Source organism: Columba livia, chromosome 1 (genome assembly GCF_036013475.1).
Source record: "Columba livia isolate bColLiv1 breed racing homer chromosome 1, bColLiv1.pat.W.v2, whole genome shotgun sequence".
NCBI classification, from domain to species: domain Eukaryota; kingdom Metazoa; phylum Chordata; class Aves; order Columbiformes; family Columbidae; genus Columba; species Columba livia.
In genome coordinates, this window is record NC_088602.1 from 99,261,029 (window position 1) to 99,287,933 (window position 26,905).

The 26,905-nt window shown below is 44.1% G+C and overlaps 2 protein-coding genes and 1 long non-coding RNA gene across 4 annotated transcripts in view; 1 reads left to right on the forward strand and 2 right to left on the reverse strand.

Annotated features, from left to right (window-relative positions):
* Positions 1-531: 531 nt before the first annotated feature.
* LOC110358195 (uncharacterized) lies at positions 532-8,346 on the reverse strand. The gene is made up of 3 exons (XR_010473926.1): positions 8,123-8,346; positions 5,769-5,874; positions 532-643 (listed from the first exon to the last, which is right to left on the reverse strand). It is a non-coding gene; the product is annotated as an uncharacterized LOC110358195 (long non-coding RNA).
* A 79-nt stretch (positions 8,347-8,425) lies between these two features.
* RPL8 (ribosomal protein L8) lies at positions 8,426-12,915 on the forward strand. The gene is made up of 6 exons (XM_065070064.1): positions 8,426-8,558; positions 8,833-8,976; positions 10,323-10,464; positions 10,991-11,209; positions 12,313-12,428; positions 12,715-12,915. The coding sequence occupies exons 2-6, from the start codon at positions 8,839-8,841 to the stop codon at positions 12,871-12,873; spliced, it is 774 nt and encodes a 257-aa protein (XP_064926136.1). The 5' UTR covers positions 8,426-8,558; positions 8,833-8,838; the 3' UTR covers positions 12,874-12,915.
* An 11,927-nt stretch (positions 12,916-24,842) lies between these two features.
* The window catches only part of USP9X (ubiquitin specific peptidase 9 X-linked), a 103,310-nt gene continuing 101,247 nt past the window's right edge, over positions 24,843-26,905 (reverse strand). For both annotated transcript variants that reach the window (XM_065070036.1, XM_065070030.1), the window contains exon 45: positions 24,843-26,431. In XM_065070036.1, the coding sequence (XP_064926108.1) occupies positions 26,297-26,431 (135 nt within the window). In that variant the 3' untranslated portion in view covers positions 24,843-26,296. The remainder of the gene's footprint in view (positions 26,432-26,905) is intronic.

The following is a 26,905-nucleotide window of genomic DNA, read 5'->3' on the forward strand; positions in this document are numbered from 1 at the left end:
AGGAAAACCAGTGTCTGGAGAAAAGGCAAAAGCAATATTTTTCTCTCATTTTTCATTAAGAAATCAGAAAAATTCAAAAGGTTTTACCCAGGAGAAGTAACTGTCATTTTCTGATTAGCACTGTTGTGCTATTGATCTAAAGAATCCAGACAACAAGCCTATGTAAATTAAAAATGCTTGTGCACTATACAGAGCCAGCATTTCTTGGTAACTACAAAAGAAATGCCTTTTTGTTTTGTTTTGTTTTGTTTTTTTACTTCATGGTGCTTTACAAAGCTTATGCAAGTGGCCTTAGAGCTTCATTTTCTTTTATCTCACAAATATAAAAAAGAGAGGTTCCCCCCACCCCCAGCCTTCTCTTGCTAGAGGACTTCTCAAAGGACTGACAAAATCAAATCAGTTTTGTAGATTGCACTTAGAAGATACAGGAGAATAAAGATCTTTAACAAATTGAGCTTTTCTCCCATGTGTTGCTCAGGAGTTTTGATTCAAAAAAATCTCAGAAGAGTTTTTACACAGTCTGAATAAAAATTATTTTACAATCCTTTTATTAAATATTTGCCCCTTACTCCATTTTTAATTCCCCTCAGTAGTTCATGGTTCCTTTCTGTTTCAAGGCGCGAAATCCCTTCAGCTCTACTGCCTACATGACAAAAAGAGCAAGAACAAAGTGAGAGATTATGAAAAAAATCACACAAGAAAATAATTACAATTTCTTTTTTAAAAAAGCTCATCCATCATTATACCGTAAGAAAACAAAAAAAACCCCAAAACATACACTTTTTTCCCCCTTCTTATGGGTCACATCTATCAAGCAAGAAAAAAATCCTGTGCTATTCTATTTGTTTTCTAAGCTGGATGCACAAACTACCCTGAGCTGGAGCCTCCAGAGATGTTGTCACCATACAAATGCTGCCATTGAAGTGTAGGAGCCCCATTAGGAAATGCCAAGGCAAAAACAATTGGGGGGTGGGGGGGAGTGGGTAGGAAAAGCAACTAATCGCTAAATCTGGAAGTACAGCCGGGTGCTCTTGAATTAGAAACCTTTAGGTCTCCCACACAACCCTGTAAAATTGCAAGTTTGCTAAAGAGTGTTTTGAGCTGTGCATAGCTGCAGATATGCTTCTGCTCCTCCTTCAGCTTTGCTATCTGTTTCTTGCTAAGATTCTCTACGGCTCTAAGTGCCTCTTAACTCCCTAATGTCTCTCTGGGCAGTGTCTCAATCCTCTTCTGTCTCTCCTTCCAATTCTTAGTTCCTCAGTACAGTTTCAATCCCTTATCTCGGCTGCTCAAGAGGAAAGAAAATTAGCTTAGTGGATTTGACCAATTCTCCATCAGCTGCCTCTATTATTTATCTCATTAAGAAAAAAAGCTTATCCATATGCATAATTAAAACACTGCATTTTTTTCTTAGACGCTTTCTTGCATCATTTTCCCTGCAGATTATTTTATTGTTGCTTTACAATATAGATAGAAGGTAATTTTCCCACATACAGTGTTGCTTGGCCCTGAATCTGGTGAGCTGTCAATTTTTCCCTGTTCCCAGCTGAAAATAATTGTTCAGAAAAGATGGTCAAACTCCAGTCTGAGAGAACTAGCACAGTATTTGAACACACCCTTGGCAAGGACTAATCCACAAAGGCTGTGTTCTGCAAAAACATGCATCTTAAATGCATGTATAACGCCTGTATCTTAAACACACATAATTTAGATGCATGTAAGGAAACAGATTACCTCACCAGATAGGTGGGTTGTTTTTCCCAGGATCGGTGATTTGTTGAATGTATCATTAGAGATAATAAAGGGAGAGAAGTGTCTGCTCTCTTACTGGACAATGCACAAAGCAAATTTCTTGCAAAATGGGAATCTCCAGAATACCTACAACAGTCACCGTGCAGACTTTGAGGTTGCCGCATACAGGGAATTCCTATTACCATGTTTAGTGGGAGGAAAAGAATAACCATCAGTTACTGTTCTCCAGTTCTTTCCCCGTTAAGACTAAAATGAATCTTGTTTTGAAACTAAAACGGAACACAACTGTTGTTGTGCCTATTGTTTCGTAACGGGAAAGATCATGAGGAATCAGGTGCTTTGGGGTAAAAGCCTCTAGAGGTCACCAGAACCTAATTAATAAGGCATTGCTGAACCCATCTGTGAAGTGTAAATTGCTTTGTTTTGATTGGGACTCTCCGCCTCTGCAGCTCTGGGTCTCTCTTCTCATAAGGAATCCAGGCTGTCCTTAAAAATGTTTGCAAACCCACACCCTGCAGCAGAGGCTTGGCCAACTCTCCTTTTGGGTGAGAAAGCCGAGTCACCCGCTCGGCATCTTCTCCTCTGCACGTGGTTCCAATCTCACCTGAGTGCTTCTGTGATAAAACCTGCCCTGACACAGCTGTAAGTCTCTTGTGTCCCATGGGTGACGTCTCTGCCACACCTTTGTAAGCCCAGAGAATGCCATGAGTATTACCAAAGCGAGAGGGATGCCAGTTTTTTCTCTCGTGCTGATGCATGACAGCAATAACTCTGAAGGGAGTTATATCTGCAGGCTGAGCGTGCTGATGAGGTAATTGGCAAGGATTTTTCTACATACATTTTTGCTTTGCAAATTATGAGCTGCAAACATGCGGAACCCTGTAAAGAGTAAGGTTTCCTTCCAGGTCACCCAGTGGTATATCTACAGGGAAGGTTTCGAGAAGAGCTACAATTTAATTATAATTAAGTGATTGTCAAGAGGCCAGAGACCTCATCTGCTTCATGCAAGAGCAGAAGGGAAAGCTCATGAAATTTTCCTGGCTCTCTTTCCAGGGTTTAGGAATGAGCCATGCTGTGGAGAAGGGAGCTGGGTACAGCTGAGGGAGAATATTTATTTCAAGACAGCAAACAGAAGCTGGTCCTTTCAGGAGAAATTCCTCTGAAGAGAGCAAAGGTATTTATTTTGGGAGCAATCACTGGAATAGAGGCCTGTGGTGTCTCAGCAGATGGATTTTTGTCTCCTCTGAAAAGCCAGAAGAGTTGAATACAGATGAGCAGCCTGTGCTTCGCTGGGATGCTGAGGATAGCATAAGGGAGATGCTGTGAGGGGATTCTAAAAAAGATACAGGATACTGTAGGCCCAGGGTGTTTCTTTAGAGACCCAATGGAGTTTTTCTGCATGTGCATCAGGAGGTGAGGCTTTGCCCTGTCAGGAGCCTGTGTGGTAGCTCTTTTCTGTGGCCCTTCCTTTGCCTCAGTGGAAGCAGGTGGTTTGCACCCCTGCTGTCCTGCTCTGGGAGCAGCACCCCACAGTAATAGGATCGCCCTGAGTGTGTTTGCTGGGGATTAGCAGGTATGTTATTTTTGCAAACTGGAACTGTGACACTGCAGGCTGGCTGGAGAACGAATGTTGGTTCCTAATCCCATGCAAAGCCCCAGAGAGGTCAGCAAGACCGTAAACAGAGGTATGTGCCCACCTGAAGGAGATCAGGATTATTTTCATTGTAGCATATCACTCCTCAAGAGGAAATGCTCAGATGAATCCTATGGCCATACTTTATTTTCTTTCCCTTTGAAAGATTCGTAGATAGAGGTAGGGGCTTCCATTCTTTATCTGTTCCCTTCTCAAGGTGGGGTCCTAGGGAAACCCTGCTGCTTCTTCCCTTTCTGCTAACAGCAATCTCATCAAAATTTCTCCCTGGCTACCATCTGTAGCAAGCAGAACACCACCTATTTTGCTGTTTACAGTGCAATTAACCTTTAGCAAATTAGCCTGTGATTGTTATGAAAGGATTAATTAAGGCAACACACCCTTGACTTATTCCCTCCATGCAAGTAGTGTGCTGCATTTACAGCAGTGTACCCATGACTATGCTAAATCCCTTCCAGAATCAGGAGGGCATAGTTTTTAACCTTTCTGCATTATCCCAGCAAATTTGCCAGCCATGGGGAAATGTGCGAGGCGGGGCTTCGACAGACACAGCCTTGTGGAAGCAATTACAGTGATATAAGACCTGGCCTTCCCCAGCAGTGTGGGTGCTTCCCTGTTGCTGGGTGTCACTGCCCTGGTAGCAAGGCTATGGGGCTATGCCTCAGCCATCTCAGCTGCCTGCTGTGATTTAAGCAGCCAAAGAAGGAAGTTGCTGTCAAAATATCAGGCTGGGATGTGCAGCAGCTGTGGTTTGGAAACATCCCCTATTTTGCCTAGCACTGTCAGGCTTCCATCCAGATTTCTGTGCACATGGCCAGGAGGCATAATGCATGTACCCTGGGGCTTCCTGAGAGCCTTAGACACCGGCCCGTGTACAGCAGAGTTGATCCATGCAGATGTGCAGGACGTGCCGGGGTTATCCAGACATCCTTGCGCTTGCTGCCCAGCCTTGGAGAACCCTCAAGGCAGATGAGCCAGTTCCCCCAGGTCTAGCACAGCCTGAGTTCTGGTGGGAAAAGAAGCCTTGGCTGGGAAAATCCAGCGCGCTGGCCCTGTCTCTGTGTGGCTGTAAGTCCTGCCAGAGAGGCAAGGCAGCCAGTAAAGGGAGTAATGTCTGAAGCCAAAGCAGCTGCAGTCACCACAAATGATGTACTGAAGGCCAAAATCTCAGGACTCGAGGCTGCACCAGAGAACAGCTGCTGCACAGCAGTGCTGTTGGAGGCAGTGCTGGGCAATTCCTACACTGGTGGTGGTAGAAAACAGTCTGCCTTAGCTGATTGAATTATTCGGTATACTGCTTTTTGTAGAACTTGTTTAGAAACTGCTAATATAGAAATTGCTTAGCATAACTTCTGCAAACTGTGAATCTTTGAAACTTTCTGCTTCATAAAGTTTTAAAAAAAAAAGGGCTGAGAGTCTTCAAGATAGAAGATAAGGAGAGCTGTGTCCCTGGAGATGAGTAAAGGAACAGCACTGCACCTGACAGAACACTAAACAGAAGAATGTGTTGGCTGTTGTCAGGAACTGATTTTTCCAGCTGCAGGTGGAAAATAGCAGCTGAAGGCCAGAGCTTTAACCGACAGTCTGCCTGACAAAAATGAAGAGATCCAATGAAGAGCAGGGAGACTCCAGGCTCTGATTTTGCAGTTGGCTCAGAGTTACGCATGGGGCAGTGGGGGGCTTGGACTGTCGGGGTGTAAAGGTCTATGTTTTTTTCCTGCTGAGAGTCCCTCTTCAGGAGGCACCCAGCTGAGCTGCTCTATACTGAACCTTGCAAATAAAGCCTTTATTTTAGAATAATTTCTGGAATGCATGCCTGAGTCTCTGCTATGGGAAAGCTGGGGAAAAGGAACTTCTCTAACAGTAGGCAATGCTTTTGTCATGCTGTTGGCAGCCCCATGTCTCACACTGTGTCATCCAGTGTGGGCTTGTCCTGCTGCACCTCTGCCATGGCCACCTCCTCCTCATGAAACAAAATCCCCTACGGATGGGTTCTGGGGAGACAGTGTCGGCCTGGGGAATGGGGGTTAGTGAGGAGGGGAACAGCCTCGTTTCAAACTATGGCACTGCCTCTGCCTCCTAGAAGTCCAACAGAATAGTGATCGCTGGTAGTGCCCAACAATCGTATTTCTCCAGCACCAAAATGCAAAAGGCATCACATAGCAACACTGTTCTGATGCAATCAGATGTGAACCACCCCCTTCCATTTCTTTAGATCCCTGAAATTTTGAAGGCACAGCTAGACAAAATATTTAACCTTACTGTGAGTTGAGTGCATGCTTGGCTGGGTCAAGTAATACAGTGCTGTTATTCCTTAATGATTAAAGTTGTCTCTTATAGCAGGAGAAATCAATTATAAAGTTACATCATCATTGATGCAGCTCTGTCATCTATTGGCATGTCTTCTCCAGGATTCCCGAACTCCATCAGGGCTAGAAAACATGGAAGGCTTTTACAACTGGGAGCGTACCCTAAGGAAATAAAAAGCACATACAGAGATGAGACCTAGACATGTACTATTCCCAACCTTCTCCTGTTGTTCTCTGATGAAAAAAACACAGTAGAACCAGCTTGGATGGTATCATCCAAGTGGAACCCTGGGCAGGCAGCATGCTGTGATCCTGAGGTGCACATAAACACAGCCTGAGGTGATGCAAACAGGTAATAACCGTTCAGCGTCACTGGAAAGGCTGAAACAGCGTCTTTTGGGATGACAAACTCAGAACTCTTCACCCTGTATGGATGTTTCTAACAATATTCAGAAGATCTAAAAAGCTGGTAGGGAGGAGCAAAGGATTATTTTGGTTTCAGCCCGACCCCCTGTGTTGCAGCAACACCTCTGCAGCAGGGCAGCTGAGCAAGCCCACAAGGGGACTGAGGGGCTGCAGCTTCACGGACGGTGAGAGCAGCACACAAGGCTGCACCATGGATTAAAAATAAAATGAATACAAAGTACAGTTGATACAGGATAATAAAATGAATGAGTGCACATTACACAACTGCTTATCTTCTTAGGTAATTGGTTACGAAGTCCTTTATTTGATTTCACAGTATCACAGTATGTTTGGGATTGGAAGGGACCTCAAAAGATCATCCAGTCCAATCCCCCTGCTGGAGCAGGAACGCCTAGGTGAGGTCACACAGGAATGTGTCCAGGTGGGTTTTGAATGTCTCCAGAGAAGGAGACTCCACAACCCCCCTGGGCAGCCTGTTCCAGTGTCTGTCACCCTCACTGAGAAGAAGTTTTTTCTCAAATTTAAGTGGAACCTCTTGTGTTCCAGTTTGATCCCATTACCCCTTGTCCTATCATTGTTGACCACCGAGAAGAGCCTGGCTCCATCCTCGTGGCACTCACCCTTTATATATTTATAAACATTAATGAGGTCCCCCCTCAGTCTCCTCTTCTCCAAACTAAAGAGACCCAGCTCCCTCAGCCTTTCTTCATAAGGGAGATGCTCCACTCCCTTAATCATCTTTGTTGCCCTGCACTGGACTCTCTCCAGCAGTTCCCTGTCCTTCTTGAACTGAGGGGCCCAGAACTGGACACAATATTCCAGATGTGGTCTCACCAGGGCGGAATTTGCTACAAAGAACATAAAAGAGGAGTGACCAAGGTAATTTGGTGGATATCTGGGCATTATTTGGAAATCCAGGTAGTTCCTTAAGGCTCTGGTTCTTGTCAGAGCAAAATCTAACAACTCTCCAGCCCCACAACCAAAGCCAGCAGGAAGCATATATCAAAGTCTCTAGTTATTCACTCAGTGTATCAATGTAAACCAAAATAAGTGGCAGTTTGTTGTAATCCATCAAGGTGCAATACGTCAAATGGGACTGAGGTTGAGAAGGTGTCGTGTCAGCTGTTTGTTGGAGGGATAGTCACCTCCAGCAGATGGGGAGGGTGGACAACTGGCTGTGCTCATCTCTTTACCTGCGGTGGCTGAATCTGACAAGGATCGTGACTCAGAGCCCTTAGTTTTAGGACTTTTTTGCCTGTAATGAGGGGTATGACTTCCATTTGTCCTGGGAAGCCTCACGTGGGAAAGCTCATCTATGTGTCAAGGAAAAACAGAATGCTCTGCTGCTTCTCAGTTCAAGGCAAGGAGAACATTGTCTATATGGGCCTACACTGATGAGCTTTTCTTCATTTCCAGTGAGTCAATCTGAAGTCAAATAAGTCCATCTCTAGCGAATTGGGTCATCAGCACTGACCTCTTTGGGGAAAAGGGCCTCTGGTGCTGAAACCGAACCAACTGTTAAAGCACATAAGGCACTTTTCATTTCCCCTTCCAGGGCGTTGATTAGGAGCACTAAGACGATTATCGCTGCTTTGCATTCTCTCTCAAATTATGCCCTAATTAATATAAAAATCTGGCAAAGGCAGCTTAGGGTGGCTGCAGGGTCTTCCTTTTCAGCCACTTCCTAACATGAAATCTGTAGCTGTTAAACTGCACAACACAGAAATCTTAAAAAAGTTTATAATCAGCCAAGGAGCCTCTTTTCTGCAAACAGCATCTTCAGCTGGGTCATTAAGGGCGGTTTTGGCATGATGGCTTATTTTAGGAATGGCTCTGGGCCCCAGGAATTGGTTGTTTACGCAAGGTCTCCCAGGCAACAGGCTATCAGCCCTCCGAATTTTTAAACGGTAATTGCCTCAAAAAAAACAAAACCAAACAACCAAAAACCCCACCACAGAACAAAACGAAAAGACGGAGCAACGACCTGTGAGACACCTGTTCCCCCCGAGCCCCTCAGAGCCGCGTCAAAAGCCGTCGGGAAACTGCCTCCGGTTCCCGCCCGGGCTGGCGCCTCCGCCCGACACGACGCTCCCCGGGCGGGGGTGTCGGGCGAACCCGCCCGGCTCCCCGTTGCCGCCTCATCCCGGCACCGCCGGGTCGGCCCGGGCCGGCCCCAGGGGAGCAGAGGACGCGGCGGCTCCGGGCGGGCGGAACCGTCCGCCCCATGACGTCACTGGCGGGGCGGGGCCGAGCGCACGACCAACCCCACCCCCTCCGAGAGCTGCGTTACCTGGCAGCGGCGTGACGTCACGGCTGCGCGACTGCTGCCCGCTCGCTCGCCCGCCCTCCCCGCGCCGGAAGAGCCTTGTCGCCGCGGTGACGTCGGCGCTTCCTTCTTTCGCAGGCAGGCCGCGGAGGAGGTAAGAGCGCGGCCGCCGCGTCCCTCATCCGCCGGCATCCGCCCCGACCCCGCGGCGCCGTCGCCGCCGCCGCCTGCCCTGGCGCTGCCCCGGCTTTGCTCCGCGCCTCCCTCCCCTGCGGGGGCGGCCGGGCCGCTGCGGTGCGGGGTGGGCTGTGAGCTGCGGCCCGGTGCGGGCGGGCCGGGCGTTACCGGCGGCGGGGGCCGTGTGTGGGGGAGGGGCGGGTGCCGGGGCTCGGCAGCGCTGACGGGCGCCCGCTGCCCTCTGCCCACAGGGCGCCATGGGCCGCGTGATCCGGGGCCAGCGGAAGGGAGCGGGGTCCGTGTTCCGCGCACACGTGAAGCACCGCAAGGGCCCGGCCAAGCTCCGCGCCGTCGACTTCGCCGAGAGGCACGGGTACATCAAGGGCATCGTCAAGGTACGGCACGGCACCCTGAGCCCGGCTGCTGGGGCGGGGGGCCCAGCGCCCTCCTCATGGAGCAGCCCGGGCACCCGTCCCTCTGCGCCTCGCTTGGGTGCGCGACGCGAAGCCCTGTCACCCGTGCTGAAAGCCGTTCTGGTTGTTGCTTGTTCAGGTTTCTCGTGTTTTGCCAAAGCCAGGTTCCTTGAATCGCTGAACCACTTCGAGTTTCTAACAGCATGTCAGTAAAGAAACTGGGAGCACATAGGTGTCAGTACGATTTTCTGTGGGAGCTTTGCTAATGTAGCAATACCAGCGTGCTTTTGTATCACCTGAGATCTCCCAGTACCTCATGAAACATGGGTGGGGAGAGTTGTGCCCATAGTTGATTGCATCTTTAAGAAAAAACAAAACTCCAACAGTGTTCATAAACACTGATGAGAATCCATTGTCATAACTCTGAGCAGCGGGGGCAAGGCAGTACCTTTATTTGGGGTGTGATAGATTGTTTCACGTATGCTGTAGGGTTTTTTGGGGTGTCAGCAACTTAGACTGCAAACAGGACCAGTGGGTATGTGGCTGGGTGCTCTGAGCCTTTAAGAGCAAGGTCATCTTCAGGCTGGAGAAAGAACTCTCTTCCCACTTACTATAGGTGAGTTTGGTGATAAAAGGTAGGCAGGCAGTTCCTTAGTACATGGGGATTTTTGCCTGATAGGGTTGAAAACAGCAGAAAAAGCATTAATGCTGGACATCAACAACATCTGAGCGTTCCTAGAGAACAGATGTATCTTAAAGAGCTTTAATCACTTAGCTGTAATCTAAATGCGTGGTTGTGTATTGGAATCTTAATGTACTATAGGAACAGCATTGACATTTTTCCAGGAGAAAAAGAAACAGTAACTCTGTGCTTCCATACTTAGAGACTTATATAACATTGGTGTACTTAATATCAGAAAGTTAGAAATGCTTCAATTTGAAGAAGACACTTGGAGAAGCTGCTGTTTGTGCCCAACTTTGTCTCCACTCAAGGGTGATCAGGCAACTAGTGAAAGTGAATTGCTTAGTACGGAGAGATCTGATATCTGCAGAATGTCAGGAATAAAACAGTTCAGACACCATTAGTTTCAAGCAGCACACTTAACTGGAGTCATTGATTTGTGATACAGATATTTGAGGTTGTATTCTTATAAATGTGAATCTTCAGCTCATTCATGTCAGGAGAAATTAAGATCTCTCTGAGAAAAGGGGACCCTAGTGAGAATTATGTCAGCAGTAGTCATCTCCAGTTTTTCTAGTTCTTCCGTTTCTGCAGAGTCCACAACAAATGCGGTATCCTCTTCTAAAGCACATGTGCGTTCCAACAGGACATCATTCATGATCCCGGCCGAGGCGCTCCCCTTGCCAAGATTGCCTTCCGTGACCCATACCGGTTTAAGAAAAGAACCGAGCTTTTCATCGCTGCTGAGGGTATCCATACCGGTCAGTTTGTTTACTGCGGCAAGAAAGGTGAGTTAGGGTGGGAAGCGTGTTGCATGGGCAGGTTCAGAGGGCTAAGGCAGGTGTCATTTGCATACACAAAATCACAGAATGTTAGGGAATGGAAGGGACCTCAAAAGATCACCCAGTCCAATCCCCCTGCTGGAGCAGGAACACCTAGATGAGGTTACACAGGAATGTGTCCACGTGAAGTTCAGGGTGTTTAAGTGCAGTGGTGAGCTGTTACAACTTCCACTGGTTTCAGGCAAACCTAGATTTTTTTTTTTTTTCCTGGAGATGGCTGTCTCCTCAAGCAGCCTGGTTTGATTAACAAGCCTAATTGCAGTTCTTGTCTTTGGATTGTCCTATCTAGAATCCTGTTTCGGCTGCCTTTCTGTTAAGCAGAATGTTTCAAGTCAAAAAGTGCCCGCCTGTTGCTGCTTAAGTGTTTATGTGGTGCCCCCCTTCCTATGCACAGAGACACGTGTCTTATAGAATTGCAGTTTAAGTACAGGAGCCTGAATGAAGCTGTAGATGATGTGATTGCTGTTTGCAGCTCAGCTGAACATTGGCAATGTCCTGCCTGTGGGCACCATGCCAGAAGGCACCATTGTTTGCTGCCTCGAGGAGAAACCTGGTGACCGTGGAAAGCTGGCCCGTGCTTCTGGAAACTACGCCACTGTTATCTCTCATAACCCGGAAACAAAGAAGACCAGAGTGAAGCTGCCTTCTGGCTCCAAGAAAGTGATTTCTTCTGCAAACAGAGCTGTCGTTGGTAAGAAGTGACAACTGTGAACTTGCCACTGAGTTTATATACTGCTAAGCAAGCTTTCAAATGGGGCCCCAGTTCCCAATGCTGCCTAGAAAATAGTGTAATGTACAGGTTGGAGTTATGGTTGTGCACAGGTACAGTCTGTGTACAGGTGCCTAGCGTGGATATATTATACTTTACTTTTGTTAATGGGAACTTAAACTTGGAGATAGTTTGACCTAGTGAGAGGACAGAAAAGGAGATGCTGATTGTCCTGAAGTTGTGATGGAATCATTCAGCCTACAAAATCTGCAGTCCTCTGGGAGGAACATCTGCAGAAATGGCATTGATGGCTGCCTGCCTTTGATACAGTGACTAAGCCTACAGGAGTAGTACTTCAGGCTCCTATAGGTGTTGTCGTTTATGTGATGTATTCTGGAAGGTCTGACAATGTATAAAAATACCGTTGTTAAGAAGGAAACTTCTTACCAGGTTTGTTACACACCTAACTGACAGCTGCACTTATTTTTTGACGTTTGATGTAGTCCTGGGAAAGCATTAAAGGTGCAAGCAGAGAGAGAGCAACATTAGACTCAAACAGTTTTATTTGTCTCTGTGAGACAGAAGTTACCGAGTGTCCTTACATCCAAATACAAGACATCAAAATTAATAGTCTGTGGTCTGTTACTGTAGTAGAATTGAATAAATACAGAGATAACCAGCTATTAAACCTCGAAGGGCTCTAAAGGCCACTGAGCTCTTCAAATTCACACTTTTTTTAGTGGTAACACTAACAAAACTTTTTTTCCTGAAGACATTCTAGCAAAAAATGGGTAATGCTTTAGAAAAAGCACTAAATCCTATATGTATGGATTGAAAAATGGTAATTAAAGTGTGTGCCTCCTTGCGGATCACTTGATGTGTGGCGAGTAGCGTGAGCTTCATCTTAAGTTTGTTGGCTGGAAAACACTGGATGAACATACAGTTGGGTTACTTTGCAGTTAGTCTTCAGAAGCCTGTTCCTAGACCTTGAATATTATTAGGAATTAGCCTTGTTCTTAATCTCTTCCTTTCACACCTGTGTCTGTTACATTTGTATGTGTTCATTCCTGTAATTTTTTTTTCAGGAATTGTTGCTGGCGGAGGTCGTATTGACAAGCCCATCCTGAAGGCCGGCCGTGCCTATCACAAATACAAGGCGAAGAGAAACTGCTGGCCGCGTGTCCGTGGTGTGGCCATGAACGTGAGTCTACTTGCACTTAGAGTCTTCACTTCAATTTTTTACAGTTTAGAAAGGATTCGTTTGATATGGGGAGGAGTCTGGCATGTGTCTGGAAAGAAAGGGTCACAGACTACCCTGTGATTGCACAGTTAATTAGGGTAGTTAGCAGCACTTCGTGGTTGCTGCACTGTATGAAAAATGAAGCAGTTAAATTTTTTTGTTCCCTTGCATCAGTTTACTGCTGTAAAATGTCATGACTCATTTTTGTTGTTTAATTATACTGATGACTTGATTTCCTTTTCTACAGCCTGTAGAACATCCCTTTGGTGGTGGTAACCATCAGCACATTGGCAAGCCTTCAACCATCAGGCGGGACGCTCCTGCTGGGCGCAAAGTTGGTCTCATCGCTGCCCGTCGTACAGGCAGACTGCGTGGAACAAAGACTGTGCAGGAGAAGGAGAACTGAAGACCCAGTGTGGAGTTTACAGAATAAATTTTTCAAACATAACTCTTGTGTGAAGCTTAACTTAAGCCGTTGTTGAAGTGTGGCTAAAACAGGGATAATATTCAACAGGGGAAGTTGTGAGTGGAGATGAGGGTTTTTTTCCCCTACCTTCAAGAGCAGGAGTTCTTTCAGCCAGCACTTTCAGTCTGTAAGCTGGTCTCACAGGCTGGAATAACAGTTTAGGTAGAAGCTCTTGTCCCCAGGTGAGATGTTAACACCAGCCTAGTTATGTGGTTCCTTAGGCTGAAGTAATCCCTTAGTTATCTGGTTTAATTTAGGAAACAAGCTGAAATGGTTACAGGGTGCTCTGTTTTTGAAGTTTATGGACCCTAGCACTTGTTTTTCATTTTTTACCTGTGATGTTTCTTTGGAGGAAAAGCTTGTGAGAGTTTTAGCTAGAACACTTCTGTAGAGTTCTACTATTACTGTCAAGTTGGGGTCTCCTTTTTGAACTCTCAAGCTTCAACTGAAGCAGAACTCCTCAAAAGTTTGAAGTATTACGCAACCTGCCACCTTCCCTCACCAGTGTTCAGAAAGGGCAAACAGCTTTAAAAATCTCTCCTGTGTAGGTGGTTCAGCAAAGGGGGGTCCAGCTTTTCATGGCAGGACAGCATCATGTGCTGCACCAACACAGGTGATGGCACTAATGCTTCCCATGAGGAAGCTGTATTCTCCTACAAGTGGTTGTCCTGTGAAAAGCTGGCATTTTGGAGGGGTGGGGAATTAGATGAAAGGGGTGGTGGCTTATTACAAAATGGCTTAATTCACAGCCTTCCTCAACTGGCCTTTGGAGGTAAAAAGAAAAATCAATCTACCAAAGCAGCTGGAGCTCAAGTTCACGTCTGAGCAGACTCAAGCCAGGACTCCTGTTGATGTTCTGCAGCACCTCTGGCTTTGCTGGAGACCGCAGCGCTGAGGGCACCGCTGCAGCTCTGCCGCTCTTTCCAGCGGTAGAGGGAAGTGGTCAGATCCCAGGCAGCCTTTGGTCAGCTCAGTCAGCCTGTTGTGATTAACTCCTGCACAGCTGGAAGTGCTACCAGAAGAGGTGTGGATTCCTCGGTGGGTGAGATGTTCCCAAACATGGCAAAGCAAGGATCCTATGGAAGATGTGACAAGGTGGAGGGAATGCAAAAGCTAATTTGCTCTTCAGAGCAAAAGATGCTTTTCCCTAACGGTGCAGGGTAGCTCACACAGCAATCAAAATGCCCGTGACACAGCTGCACATATGAGTATAACCTTATATTGAAAAGAATCCCATGGAATGTGAAGCAAATAGTTATTTTCCATATCCACTCACAAAAATAATACTGTAGCTGGCCACATGTGTCTAGGGAGAAAAACATAATTAGAAAAACCAACCACACTCCTTGAAGAAACACCAGAGCACATTTGGGGGAAAAAAAAATCTAAAAAGCAATACCTGCCATACCATCAGAGGTTGTGAAAGTTCATGTCTCATGTTTTTGCCATGAGGTCAGGAGCTCTTGCTTATGTGCCTGTATGCTGCTGGCATGGATTTCAATTTTACCCACTCTCAAACAAGATCAGAAGAAAACCAGTTAAGTATTTAATCTTCAGATGACCGCCTTGACAAGAACCAAGTTAAGAAAGATTTCACAGTATGTTCAATACAGAAGTTTTTTTCAGACCATCGGTACAAAGAACTTTCAGAGCAATTTGCATTAAATGCATCTAAAGGACTTGCAGAAGCCGTGGGTTCCATCCACACTTGCGTTTGTTGGCTCCACATATTTTCTAGGGAAGGGATAGACTCTTACTGACACCACTTGCTGCCTTGGTCCCAGGCTCCAGCAGTAGCCACAGACTGTCCCACATTCACAGCCAACAGCTGGAGTATCAGTGCGCTAAATCTACAGGTATGGAATAATTGCATAAATAAGTACCATATTGTAGTGCTGAAGGCAGCTACAAATGCATTTAATGTAAATATATAGGATGCAATTCTAAAAGTCACTTTAAATTCACACAGCAGTATGAAGATTTTGAAGATGTGAGTCCATTCACCAAATTAAGAAATAACTGCTCGTGGCAACTAACTGTTATTAAAGTGTAGGCTCTTGTAAAGTTTGCTACAAAGTGGAGGCTTATCTTTTGTGTTTGCATCCTATAGGTCTGAACGCTCACAACGCATTCTAACTGCTCCTTTGGAAAGACTACCTGGAGATGAAAGACTGCGTTGTGAAACATCATGGAGTGTATTCCAAACATCACCCCCCAGCTGTGCTGAACAGGGTGTTTATGCCAGTCAACTAAGGATGTCCGTCTGTCCACACATAGAAGCTTTATGCATGTGAATAGGTAATGAATTGGTCCCTGGGGCAACACACATTTCAGAGCAGTAGGACAGGACTAACTCGGACAAAATGAACTGGAGGAGGAGGAGAAGTCAGAGGTGGAATGTTACACAAGATGACGCTTGAAAAAATTGTTGGGAGCCTCTGTCCATGTACACACAGAGCACAATTCGTGAGTGTGCTGAAGGTGGTACAAAGGCCAGCAACACCAAGCCAAGCCCCTTGGTGCACAATGGAGAGGTCTGAGAGCAGCGGCTGCTTAGTGAAACAGTGGGTACCTACAGCCAGGCAGCCAAATGATCTGACAGGACAAAATATAGAAGAGCAACAGCAGAAACTAATTTCTTTGGAGGAGAAATTACTTTAAGCCTAGTAACATATAACTTTTAAAATTAAAAAGCCACAGTGATATTAGCAAGCGACCACAGCACAAGACAAACATTTTCCAGGGGCAAAATGCTCCCTCTCAGGCATTAGCACCACAGGTGCTAAAAATTTCTGAAAAGAAGTGGGAGGGAAGGGGGAATTAAATAAAGTGAATGGCTAAAACAAAGTAGGCTCTATAGAGACCAACTTAAAATTAAAAACATCAGTAAACTGAAATATGTTTTCCAAACTGAAGGTCTAACTTGACAAGCTGTACAATACACAGTGAACTCCAGCAGGTTACATGATTGGGTGAATTAAGAGGACTAACAATGTGACAAGGAAGGAGTTAAAAAAAATACTCATTAAAATATACTGTTGAGTTACTAACAAGTTACTTCAGCCTGGGAGGATCTGTGCAAGCACTGAATGGAAAATGAAAATGGGACTGAAGTCAATGTCAATGTGGCCTCCGTGTGGGTGGAATGGAGTGTCAGCCACCTGTGGCAGGCAGGAGGTTCAGCTGAACAGGGTGGCAGATCCTTCTGAATTTAACACTGTAGAAATCAGAAATTAAACACGACAGGGACACTGTGAGGAAGGAAGGCACCTTCCTTTACCACCTTGTCTGGGAGGATCCTTGGTGTAGCCTTACTCCTTTCAAACAAGAAAAATGTGGTGCAAACATGGCAGTATGAACAATCCATAAAGTGAGTATTTTTGACACCAGGATTTGGTGTATTTAACCATGATCTAGGGGTGGTCTTGGGACTCAAGGGGGAGAGATTAACTGTACAGTGAAGTAAACTGATTGAAAATATCCCTCCTTCTTTCCCGCCTTGGCTGGTATCGCCTCCATCGCGCAGTGCGCTGATACCTGCTGCACTCCGGGGTCAGCTCAAGTACCACTAAAGCCATCAAGTGCCAATGGAAGAAACCAAAGCTCAAGCATCTCCCCCGCTGCCTCTTTCCCCTGTGTCTGCATCAGGCACCAGTTCCCCCCACCCCCAGCAGGGTGGTCCCTCGATCCCCAGCTCTAAACCCCCTTTCTGTGGAGAGGTGAAGAACCTGGTGGTGAAGTGGATGGATTTCTGAGCTCCTGGCTTTACTGAACAGGCTTTAATACAAAAACACTTCCAAACCTAAGTTAGCAAAATAAATGCAAACCACATTCAGTCGAAAACCATGGCGTCCTTGCACGGTCTTGTTCTTCTCCTACCCCCATATGCTCCTTGTATGCTTTTATATTCACCCCTAGTAATTATATTTTAATGTACATCATATTCAGCAACCTCTTGCTCAAACCAGCTGTTTTTACCAACGTGATAGAATACGCAGGTGATTTGCTTATATAGCCAGGTTCCTTACTTCATGGAGGAGTGTCTCAGTTTCCAGCCCTAATGCTGCACAGAGGACATGAGCCACTATCCACACAGCCCAGCTTCAAAAACTACATCCATACTTATTATTAAAATAATAGTAATAGTAATAGTAATAGTAGTAGTAATAGTAATAGTAATCTCCCTTGAACATTATAATGGCTACAAGGATATCATAAATCTTGAAATGAAGCAAACTCTGTTTTGAAGAAAGATGTTATGTGTTCATGCAGGAATTTCAGTGGTTATTTCCAGTTCAAGGCTTTACTTGCTAAAAAAGAAAAAAAAAAGAAAAAGAAGATACATACCAGTGAAACACTAAAAGCTCTTCCTTTAGAAGGACTTCAAATTTCCACCGACTGAAAACCCAAGCAGTATTTTCTTTATACTTTCTTAAGGGTGTTTTGTGCAACATCAAGTTCTATCTAACCATCAACACATATCGCAAATTCTCCCATTATAATAGAACACGTTAATTAACATTATTATTCCTTTCCGATCTACTGCTCCGCTGACCCCTCAGCAGCCCGATGGCTGTTTCACAGCTCTAACTTGCCCCGAGACACGCACGGCAGTAGCCACATTTCATCCAGAGACGGGCAAGACTCATCTCCCCAGTGCTGCCACACCACAGCCTCCCAGCTCTACTGTGACGCCCCCACAGTAGCTGCCCGCCCTTGGTCAATCAGAAGGGGAATGTGTTTCTGGAGGATCCACAGCCGGCTACGCACCCGTGCAGGGAAGGAGGAAATACAAAGGGAGGTGCAATGAAACCGTGTGTGGTAGAAAAAGGGCAGAGCAAATCCATCCAGAGAGCTTTTGCAAAAATAAGAGGGAAATGAACGTCAGCAACAAAACGATGATGCTGACTTTGTGTGTTAGAAGTTACCAGGTGAGTATCAAAGCCAAGAGAAATGCTTTGGGCTGTATTTTCAGCTAATGCAAAAACCATGGTAGCTCAAATCGTACAAGTTTTCAGGGAACTGGGTGATCAGTAAGTCATTACATATTTCACAGTCTCCATAGAAGTTAAATTGGCTTTTTTTGTCTTGTGGCATTAACAAATTCTCAGAGAAATGTGAGAACAGAGCACATTCACAGGAGTCACTTTACATTCATGCTGTCTTAATCAAAAGTTTTCTTCTCCCAGTTTACAGCAACCCCTAACCCGTAATGATCTATTGGGATATATCCCAAATTTATCTTGAATTCTTATTTGTGCTAAGGTGTCAATGTCCAGAAAATTCACACACATGTCCACTCACATGAGTTACATCAACCGAGCAGAGCTATCATAAACCCCGGTGTTACCTGCTCCCAGAGATGTCTTGTTTAAACTGTTTTTTACTTAATGTTAGTACTACAAATTCCCAGTAATTCGACATTGATTTGTATTTTCATTCACACACCTCCAAAGCCAGTGCCAAGAGCAAATATCAGAAACCGAAGGTTTCCAGTCACTCTGCATTACACCCACTTCAAATTCATTTTAGGTGCTGGCCCTTGCTCTGGTAGAGCAGAGTAACCAGGTAACCAGCATGTCAGGAACACACAGGGGTAGGAGCAGCTCTCCAGGAGCCTGTACTGGCTTTTGACCACCAGGAATGTGAAAGGACACTTGTCCCTGGAGCTGCCACTGGGTCCCAAGGAGAGGCAAGTGTAGTTACAGGTAGGCATGAGGATGGAGTGACCCAAGAAACGTTCCCATGCAGCCAACTCTCCTCCAGTGACTACAGTGCAACTGAGTCGATCCTCATGTGCTGTAATTGACTCAAAGGCAACAGCGAACCTGGCTGCCTTCCCGAGGTGAGGACACCCCAGCTTTATTTCTGTCTTCATTGCAGCACGTCTCTTCTATCAACGACTTCATTACCTCATATTTTAATAAATTCAACACAAGAGTCCTCCACTAGCTCATTCTTCAGTTAAGTCCACATTTTATTTATGGTTTGCTGTTGGTACTTCAATCAGATTTATATATATACATAATCTAAAACCTACATCAAAATCATGTTGACTGCTCTGAAGAGCGAGAGAAGTGACACGATTTAAGTTTTTCCCCACAGCTATATGGTAAGTCTACATTCCCACAGCAGTTTTTTGGTTCAGGTTGCAGAAGTGCTCAGAAAGCCAATGCCAGGTCTCTCTCAGGCCCAAGAGTGGGAGGGTTACACAGTTCTGTTTCAGCATTTCAGTCTTACGCACAACCACGGTCGCAAGCAGTAACATTTCTTTCTAGATAAACACCTGGGTTGATCTGCAGAACACTGGCTTTTCACATTCTGACACCCCTCCCTTTCTAACCCCATCAATATCGCTAGGAAAATATACACCTCCCTGCAGCTGCATTAATTGAGCAATATTCATTGTGAAAGGATTTTATGCTGCTTCCCTTGGGTAAGGAGGGAGCACAAGAGACCGAGTAGAAGTGCTTACGAGTCCACGTAGTGCCACCTGAAAGAATGCGGGATCCTTCATTTCGATGGCAACATACGTGCCTACTCTTGGAGTCACATTTCAAATGATTTCACACACCCCTGGGGGATGCCTGACCAGGTATTTCTGTACCCGTATACCAGCCTGACCCAGCACAAACTGTCACGCTGCTCCAAAGCGCTTCCCGGCATGTCAGCCCGCAGCGGCTCAGCAATGGATGTCAAGAGGTAGAAAGCATGAACAGAAGCAGCTTGCAAAGCCTCTCGCTCAGCCCACTCCCCGTCTTTATTTGCTCAGAGGATTCAACTCTGTAGACATATCTTAAAGAAGAAAAATAATGGAAAATACTTCATATGCTACTTCATCAACATCTTGCTGGAAATCAATCCTTGGGTACTTGGGGAAGCCTGTGGTTCAGGCACGGTCACACCAGGAGGGTTCACACTCCTGTGGCCACCAGTGGTGTGTGCCCAGGCAAAGCACCCTCACTCAGCTTGTCCCATCCCCAGGGATGTCACGAAGCATCACCTCTCCCTTCAGTGAAATATTTCCATTTTGCTCTTTCACCTGTTCCCAATCACGCAGCAGGACCTGTACACAGAATTTGTGAGCATCATCAAATATTGAAGACCTAGTCTTCGTGTTTCTAAGCTTCTGAATTTGCTTCCAGACGACTTTGGTTTAGACTAGATGATCTCCACAGGTCCCTTCCAACGCCAACCATTCTGTGATTCTGTGACTTGCTAAATACTCTAAAGCACCTACCAGATATTTAAATACAAACAAATATATTAAGAAATATCCAGGTTTTTGATCAGCCTTCTTTTCAAAAGCAGATTCCAGTGAGACCTACCATTTTTATTCGCCTGTAGAAACTAACTGCTCAAGATAGAAAATGAAGCAGAAGACAAAACCCCAATAAGCTACAAGCTACTTAATTCCGGAGTGCTGTCAGCAGCATGCGGCTTTCACACCCCACATGACTTCTGAGGAGATTGAAGAGATGACAAAGCCCACCTGGTCAAGCCTGTGGCTGCTGCTACTGCAGACTGAACGGCTGTGGCTGGGAGCACCAGGCAGCCCGGCAAACGTGGTGCTTTTGTAGCAGCTCACAGCTCAACAGCACGTGTGGATAGAACAGGTGAAACCGAACAAAACCATCACGGCAAGTGAAGGGATTTGATTCCAAGAAAATACAAAAATATTAAATAGGAAGTGATCCTGGCAGTCCAGAGTGAGAAACTTGGTAAGGAAGAACGGTGAGAAATGATGAACAGAAATTGAGAAGTGATGGACAAGAACTGAGCAGCGTTTCAATAAATAAAGCTCCAAAAAAAGGCAAATACCTTTAAAAGCTGCATCCACAGAGGTATCGTTACAGAAAAGCAACAAAACTGCTTGCTTAATGGCTCAGGTGAAACCACACTTGGAAAGCATTCCTCCTGTTCTGGTCATTGTACGAAAACAGAAACAACACGTCACGAAAATGCGCATTGGGGAACTGGTTTTTATGGGAAAAACAAACATTTGAAGATTTTGCTCTGGCAAGGACTGAAGGGGACGTAACTGCAAATGCATCAGGAAGCCACAAACTGCAGCTGACACTGCTTAGGCCAATATAAAGCAAGTTGCTGGAATAGCAGTTGGAAATTAAAAATAAGCATTATCAGACACTTTAAATAGTGTACAGAAAGAGAGGGAACGATCTTGTTTTCCTGCACTGGATGTTTTTCTATGGTTAGATTTTTGGATGAATTAGTAGAACCTGTTTAACTCCCCCCCACACCTTTTCATTATTCATAGTTAGCTTGTCGTTAAAAACAAGAAGACATTTGTTCATTATTTTGACCACTACAGAATGACCTTGTCCTTTCAAAATTGTGCTGATATAGTTAAGGCTATATCAAATTCTTCTATGGAGACAGCCTGTGGGTCAGTTTTATTACCAAAAAGCAGCTTTAAGGAATTCTAAAGCTAAAAAACAGTTAGGTATTTAAAATCTGATGAAAAGTTAGCCCTTATTCAAGAGAGTGGTTTTCTCCTTCAGCAACTGGTTCTCCTGTGCTTGTTTTGATTTCATTGTCTGCAAAAAAGTGTAAATAAAACAAGTAAGAGCCCTCTTCTGTGCCACCCGGTGACTTATCTGTGCTGAACCCTACAACACATCAGCAACTCTTTCGGTGCTGAAAGCAACAGGACTCATAGAAATGGTGTTAAAATCCACAGATCCACCACAGCTTGCTTTGGAAAATCAGATTACAGGATGAGGATCTTGGAATTTAAGTGCTGGAATCTATGCCAACACGCTCCTGTGAGCAGCCTGCCCTAAGAGACGCTACAGGGGCAGGACTGAACGCTCGCTCTTATAAAAAAAGGACAAAAGAATTATTACTGGACATTGTAAAAGTTAGTCCAAGGGAAATTTTTATACCTTAGAAATAAAAGGACATCTATAGTACGAATCTTAGGAATTTACATAGTGTAAAAAGTGACAGTGCTCAGACTGGGTTAAAGCCCTTCTAGTGCAGTAGAGCTGTCTGGTCTGTATTGGGGACAAGTCTCAGCATAAATGCGTGTATTAACGGGACCACCCCAAAGCCCAACAGCAGGAAAGTGTAATGGATACCCTGGAACAGCACGGGGGGCACAGACTGGGAGTGCTGCTTGTGCTGCTGCTGCACAGAGATCTTTACTGCACTAGTGTAGACTGATTGTATGTAGCTGCAAGCCAGAAAGAAAACGGCCTGAGCTTTACAGAGCTGTTTGCTGTCATCCTCCTTATGAGACCACTTGCAAGAGGAACAGAAGTCACGCAGAAGGCCCTAGCTGGGCTTCTCGCACCTTGTTGTTTATTCTAGTACCGCTGTGCAGCACACGGTATTTACAAGACGGTTCCTACTTCTCTTCCAGAAAGCCTGTATTGTCCTGCTCTACAAGGCAGGTTTAGACTTGATTTCCAAGACCTCATGGCTGCGAGAAAAGTGGTATCACAAACACGATGGGAGAGCACAGGAGGTAAGAAGATGGGGAGCCAAAATCACTGGTGTTCTGATAAAACTGCTGGAGCAGAGCCACAAACAGGGAACTCCCACACCTGGCTTAACAAATGTGAGGTCAGCATCAGCATCTCACCCTCCCCAAAATTAAGGTGTGTGTCTTTCACCACAGGAGTGAGTTTGATTTCAATGTGGATTTGCAAGCATGGATGACAAGGCTTAACTGAGACATTTAAACACTTAATTGGTCACTCTGCAAATTTCCCAACATGCCATTTCTTCCTCTGATTTATATAGTCTTTAACTTTCATTTGAAGTTAAATTCATTGCATTGAAAGCCTCACTGCAATGCCTAGTAACCAAAACACATGCCGACAAAAACATTGAGCCATTTTGCCTTGACATAATTTATCGGCCTATTCATTTCTGTCAAGAGACTTGGAGGTAGACAAAATCTATTGAAACAAAAAATAAAGTTAATTGCTACAGCAGCCAATTTTTTGCCCATTTAGCTTTGGCAGAATGGCTGATCTCATTCTCCTCCAGAACTGAAGAAATACATAGGAAGTTTTGGAACCTTAAGTGCTTCTTCATGATACATATGCTAGAACACACAAGCTAGGCACAACCAAGTGGCTGAGAAGGCATAACGGCACTTACCCTAACACAATTTTCTCACATTGTCTAAAGGAAAGTTAATACGAAAAAAAAAAAGTGAAATTTTAATTTCTTTCTAGCTCAATTTCAGCAAGATACACTAGCTTTAAAAAACAGAGAACTTAAATTTTCAGAGCTGGCAGTCAGCAGGGAAAATAATCTGAAAAATTCCAAGTCAAGAGGAGTCCTTTTCTGCTTGTGCATCACCACTAAATGACGTTCTGCATGGCAAGTTCAGCTTTGGCTGAGCCCTGTTCAACCTCATTGGTCTCAGTGGGATAACGGACGTGTAGGTGACCAAAACAGAACATTTCCTGATACACAAACAGTAACTAAACTCCTTTTATATATGGCTGTGCTGATCTTTTAACACCAAGGGTACCAAAGTGTAAAGAGCTTATTTTAGTCACCAAAGAACCACAGACCAAATAATACAAGAGGGAGAAATTCTGCAGGTTACCAATTTCCCCGTAGGTCAAACTACACATTAACCACCATATAACATCAACCTATGAACGTTCAGCTCCTGGGTATTTGATGTTACATGGTGAGGAACACGAGCAATTGCTTTCCTATTTATTGGCTCATTCCATGGAAGACCAGAGATTCCCTACAAACTGCCCTAAACAGAAAAGAGGACTGAAATTAGTGATGGGGGAATTAAATCTTCAGGCACTTTGAGGATGACTATTTTAAAGTGTGCCATCAACAATGAGGTACTGTGTATCGCCTGGAAATGACCACTGCCACAATGCTGTGACAGTAACATGCATATGAAACTTTTTGCTTGTACACTATTTGTTAAGTACAATTCGAAATTGTTTTGCCCAGAGCGAAGAAAACATTGCAACTTTTCCTGTACTATCTGTTTAAAAGCAGCGGCTGCAAACAATACAAGCTATCCTTCTTCCAAAGTCACAAAATGCACAATATTTGCCACCCAAAAAACAACTGCCACCGCAGTTGGTCCCAGTTCAGGGACAGGGGTGCGTATGACTGAAGAGTCACAGCCTGAAAGTGTCACAGGTCTGACACATCTCTACAATCACTGCTCTATTAAAAGCTAAGACATTTGGCAAGGCTGAACTAGCGCACCATATATTTTACCGATTTAGTAAAAAATACATAATAATCCCCTCTGAGACAGCTTGTGTAGCAATTACTGGTTCAAATAAATATGAACTATTTCCATTTGAGTACTCAGGGTAGAACTTTTGAGTTAAAACCTCCAGCAAGCATTCCCAAACATAAACGGGAAAACTTTACCCAGCTTAGTACTGAGTCCAGGTAAAATGGTATTACTACAAAAACTATGAAAAAATCTGAATTAACTTGAGCACTAGGGAAAACATGGAAGCATAAAAGTGATCTTATCCAAAAGTCTTCCGTGTCTCTTCCTTGTTACACTAAATGCATAAGAATGCACTTGCGGCTGAATGTTCCTTCATTCATTCCAAAACTACAGACTTTTAATTCAATAAGCAGCTTTGTTTCTATCAACTCATTTGTAAAAAACACCATCAAGCTTGTGCTCGTTAAATATATATATGTATATATAAAAACATACAAAAAGTACAAGATAAATCACATTAAGAAACTTTTACAGTGTAATTGTCCTGATTATTTTATTCTTAAGGGCCAATTTTCCTTTTTTGTGCACAGAATCTCAATGTGACTGTTGTTCCAGAATTCAGCATAGTGCCACTGCACAGAATTCACCTTCCTGTGCAGTCCATTAAAAAAAATAACCCAAAAAACAACACACACCACAGGACAAAACATTCTTCTTAAATCAAATTCTATTTGTGAATTCAGCAAAATAATTTCTATAAAATAAAACAGCAAAATATTTAAATAGTATAGGGTGGGCTGTATCTGTTTTGCAGGGGTATTTGGTTTTTAGACAGGTTCCAAAAAAATTACACACATTCAAGTTACCAATTTTCATTTAAATACAGTATTTACTGATGCGTTTCTTGAAGTCTTTAAACAAATGTTTATTCTGGAATAGAGATACCTCAGAATTGTATTTGACTAACCAGTAGTTTCTTTTATCATTAAACCCTGCTTCTAATGTTAAGATTTCCTGTATAATGGATAAAGAGCTAAGACAATTCTCGCTTCCAAGTAGAACTGTGAACGAGCAGAAAACCAGCAAGTTAACTTGGTGCAGTGGCACTCACGAGTACTGTGTGATTTTGTTGACTTCCACTTCACTGGGATGCAGTAGAAGGAAAGTGTTAGAAGTTTATCTAATAAGCTCTACCAAAGAAACAAAACAAGCACACCAAATACAGTCTATTATGCTCCAGGCATCCTGGCATAGCAAATTTTTGCATATTTGTTTTAAATCTTTTAAATTCCTATTACTGAAAACTAAGTGTTCTTTATCCCACCCAGAGACAGAACTGTCAAACATCAGATATGAGGAACATATGTGAAACTGAAAACCACTTGTTTGTCACATTTTCCCCTCCCCTTTTTATAGTCTAGGTGTAAGAAGAAAAAGTTCTGAGCAATCCAGTTGTCACATTGGGACAACTGCTGTCACTTGTTTGTTTTTCCCCCTCATTGGCTACACTAACTTGGTGTGAAGCCATGCTAAATGTTACAGCATAACTATAGCTTCAAAGTGATTAACCTAATACCAGAATGAAAAAGGCAATGAAAAAGATCTAGAAACAATGTTACATCACCAATTTTCCACATCAACCAAATAATTAAAAGGTTACCAGCCATTACGTTGCTCATAGTAAAATCGACTTCAGTGGCAAAGAATTAACATGAAACTATTTTTGTGGTTGACATGGATAGGCTTTTTTCGTAAAGGAGTTGATCCAACTGCCATGAGGCAGGCAACACTGGTTGCAGAGCGCAGCAGATATACCAAGAAATTATTTTTTGTTTTTGTAGATCTGTGAGTCTCATCAAGACAAAAAAAATGTTTCTTGCTCAAGAATTAACAGTCAAACATTAATATACTATATACACCTTTGCCATTTACACATTAGCATCAGGCCATTTATTACAAAACACTATACACTTTCCACTGCAGGCGGGTTATATATTGACAGCAATTTTCTGCAGATAAGACAGTGAATAGACTCTCCACTCCATGTTGATTAGGAATAGTTTTTTCTAGTTTTAAATATTAGCCAGACACAGAGAAAAGTTGGACTGTAAGGCCTGGGTGCACAGTCTTGATGGAGCAAGTTAATTGATTATGTGCATTTCACTAATCTTTTGTCTGAGGTGGGGAAACTTCTTCACTGCCTTCATAATTTTCTTGTGCTCGTTGGCCAGTTCGCTGAGGGTTGTTCATATGATGTGCTGCCGGGCCTGTATATGGCTGTCCATGCACGTGGTTATTCTGGAATAAAGCATAAACATTTTAAAGGGACATTAAACTTGTGGACTGCTTCCTAACCCCTTGACATTCAGACTATTGAAAAGTATTCTTAAGCACGCTGAACTTGTGTAGTAACATCCACAGGAACACACATCACAGTTTCTTCACTCCTCTGCATCACATCGTTCACCTACCTTTTAATTTACACAGACGGTAAACAAACTTTCAACTTGTAAAGATAAAAGGATTAGTTAAAATAGTAATCTCAGCTTTTGAGTAACAAACATTTACATGCAAAGCAAAAGTAGCAAGAAAGAAAAAAGGGAGACGAAAAGAGGCTGCCTATGTGCTGCAGACACTGAACTGTGCACGTATTTTACCAACAGATTCAACCAGCTTAAATTTTTTTTCCTACGGCAATGGAAAAAGCATACCTGGTCTTTATGCAGCATATTTCAGTTTTCAAGAGGGAAAACTTTAATGTTACAGAACTGA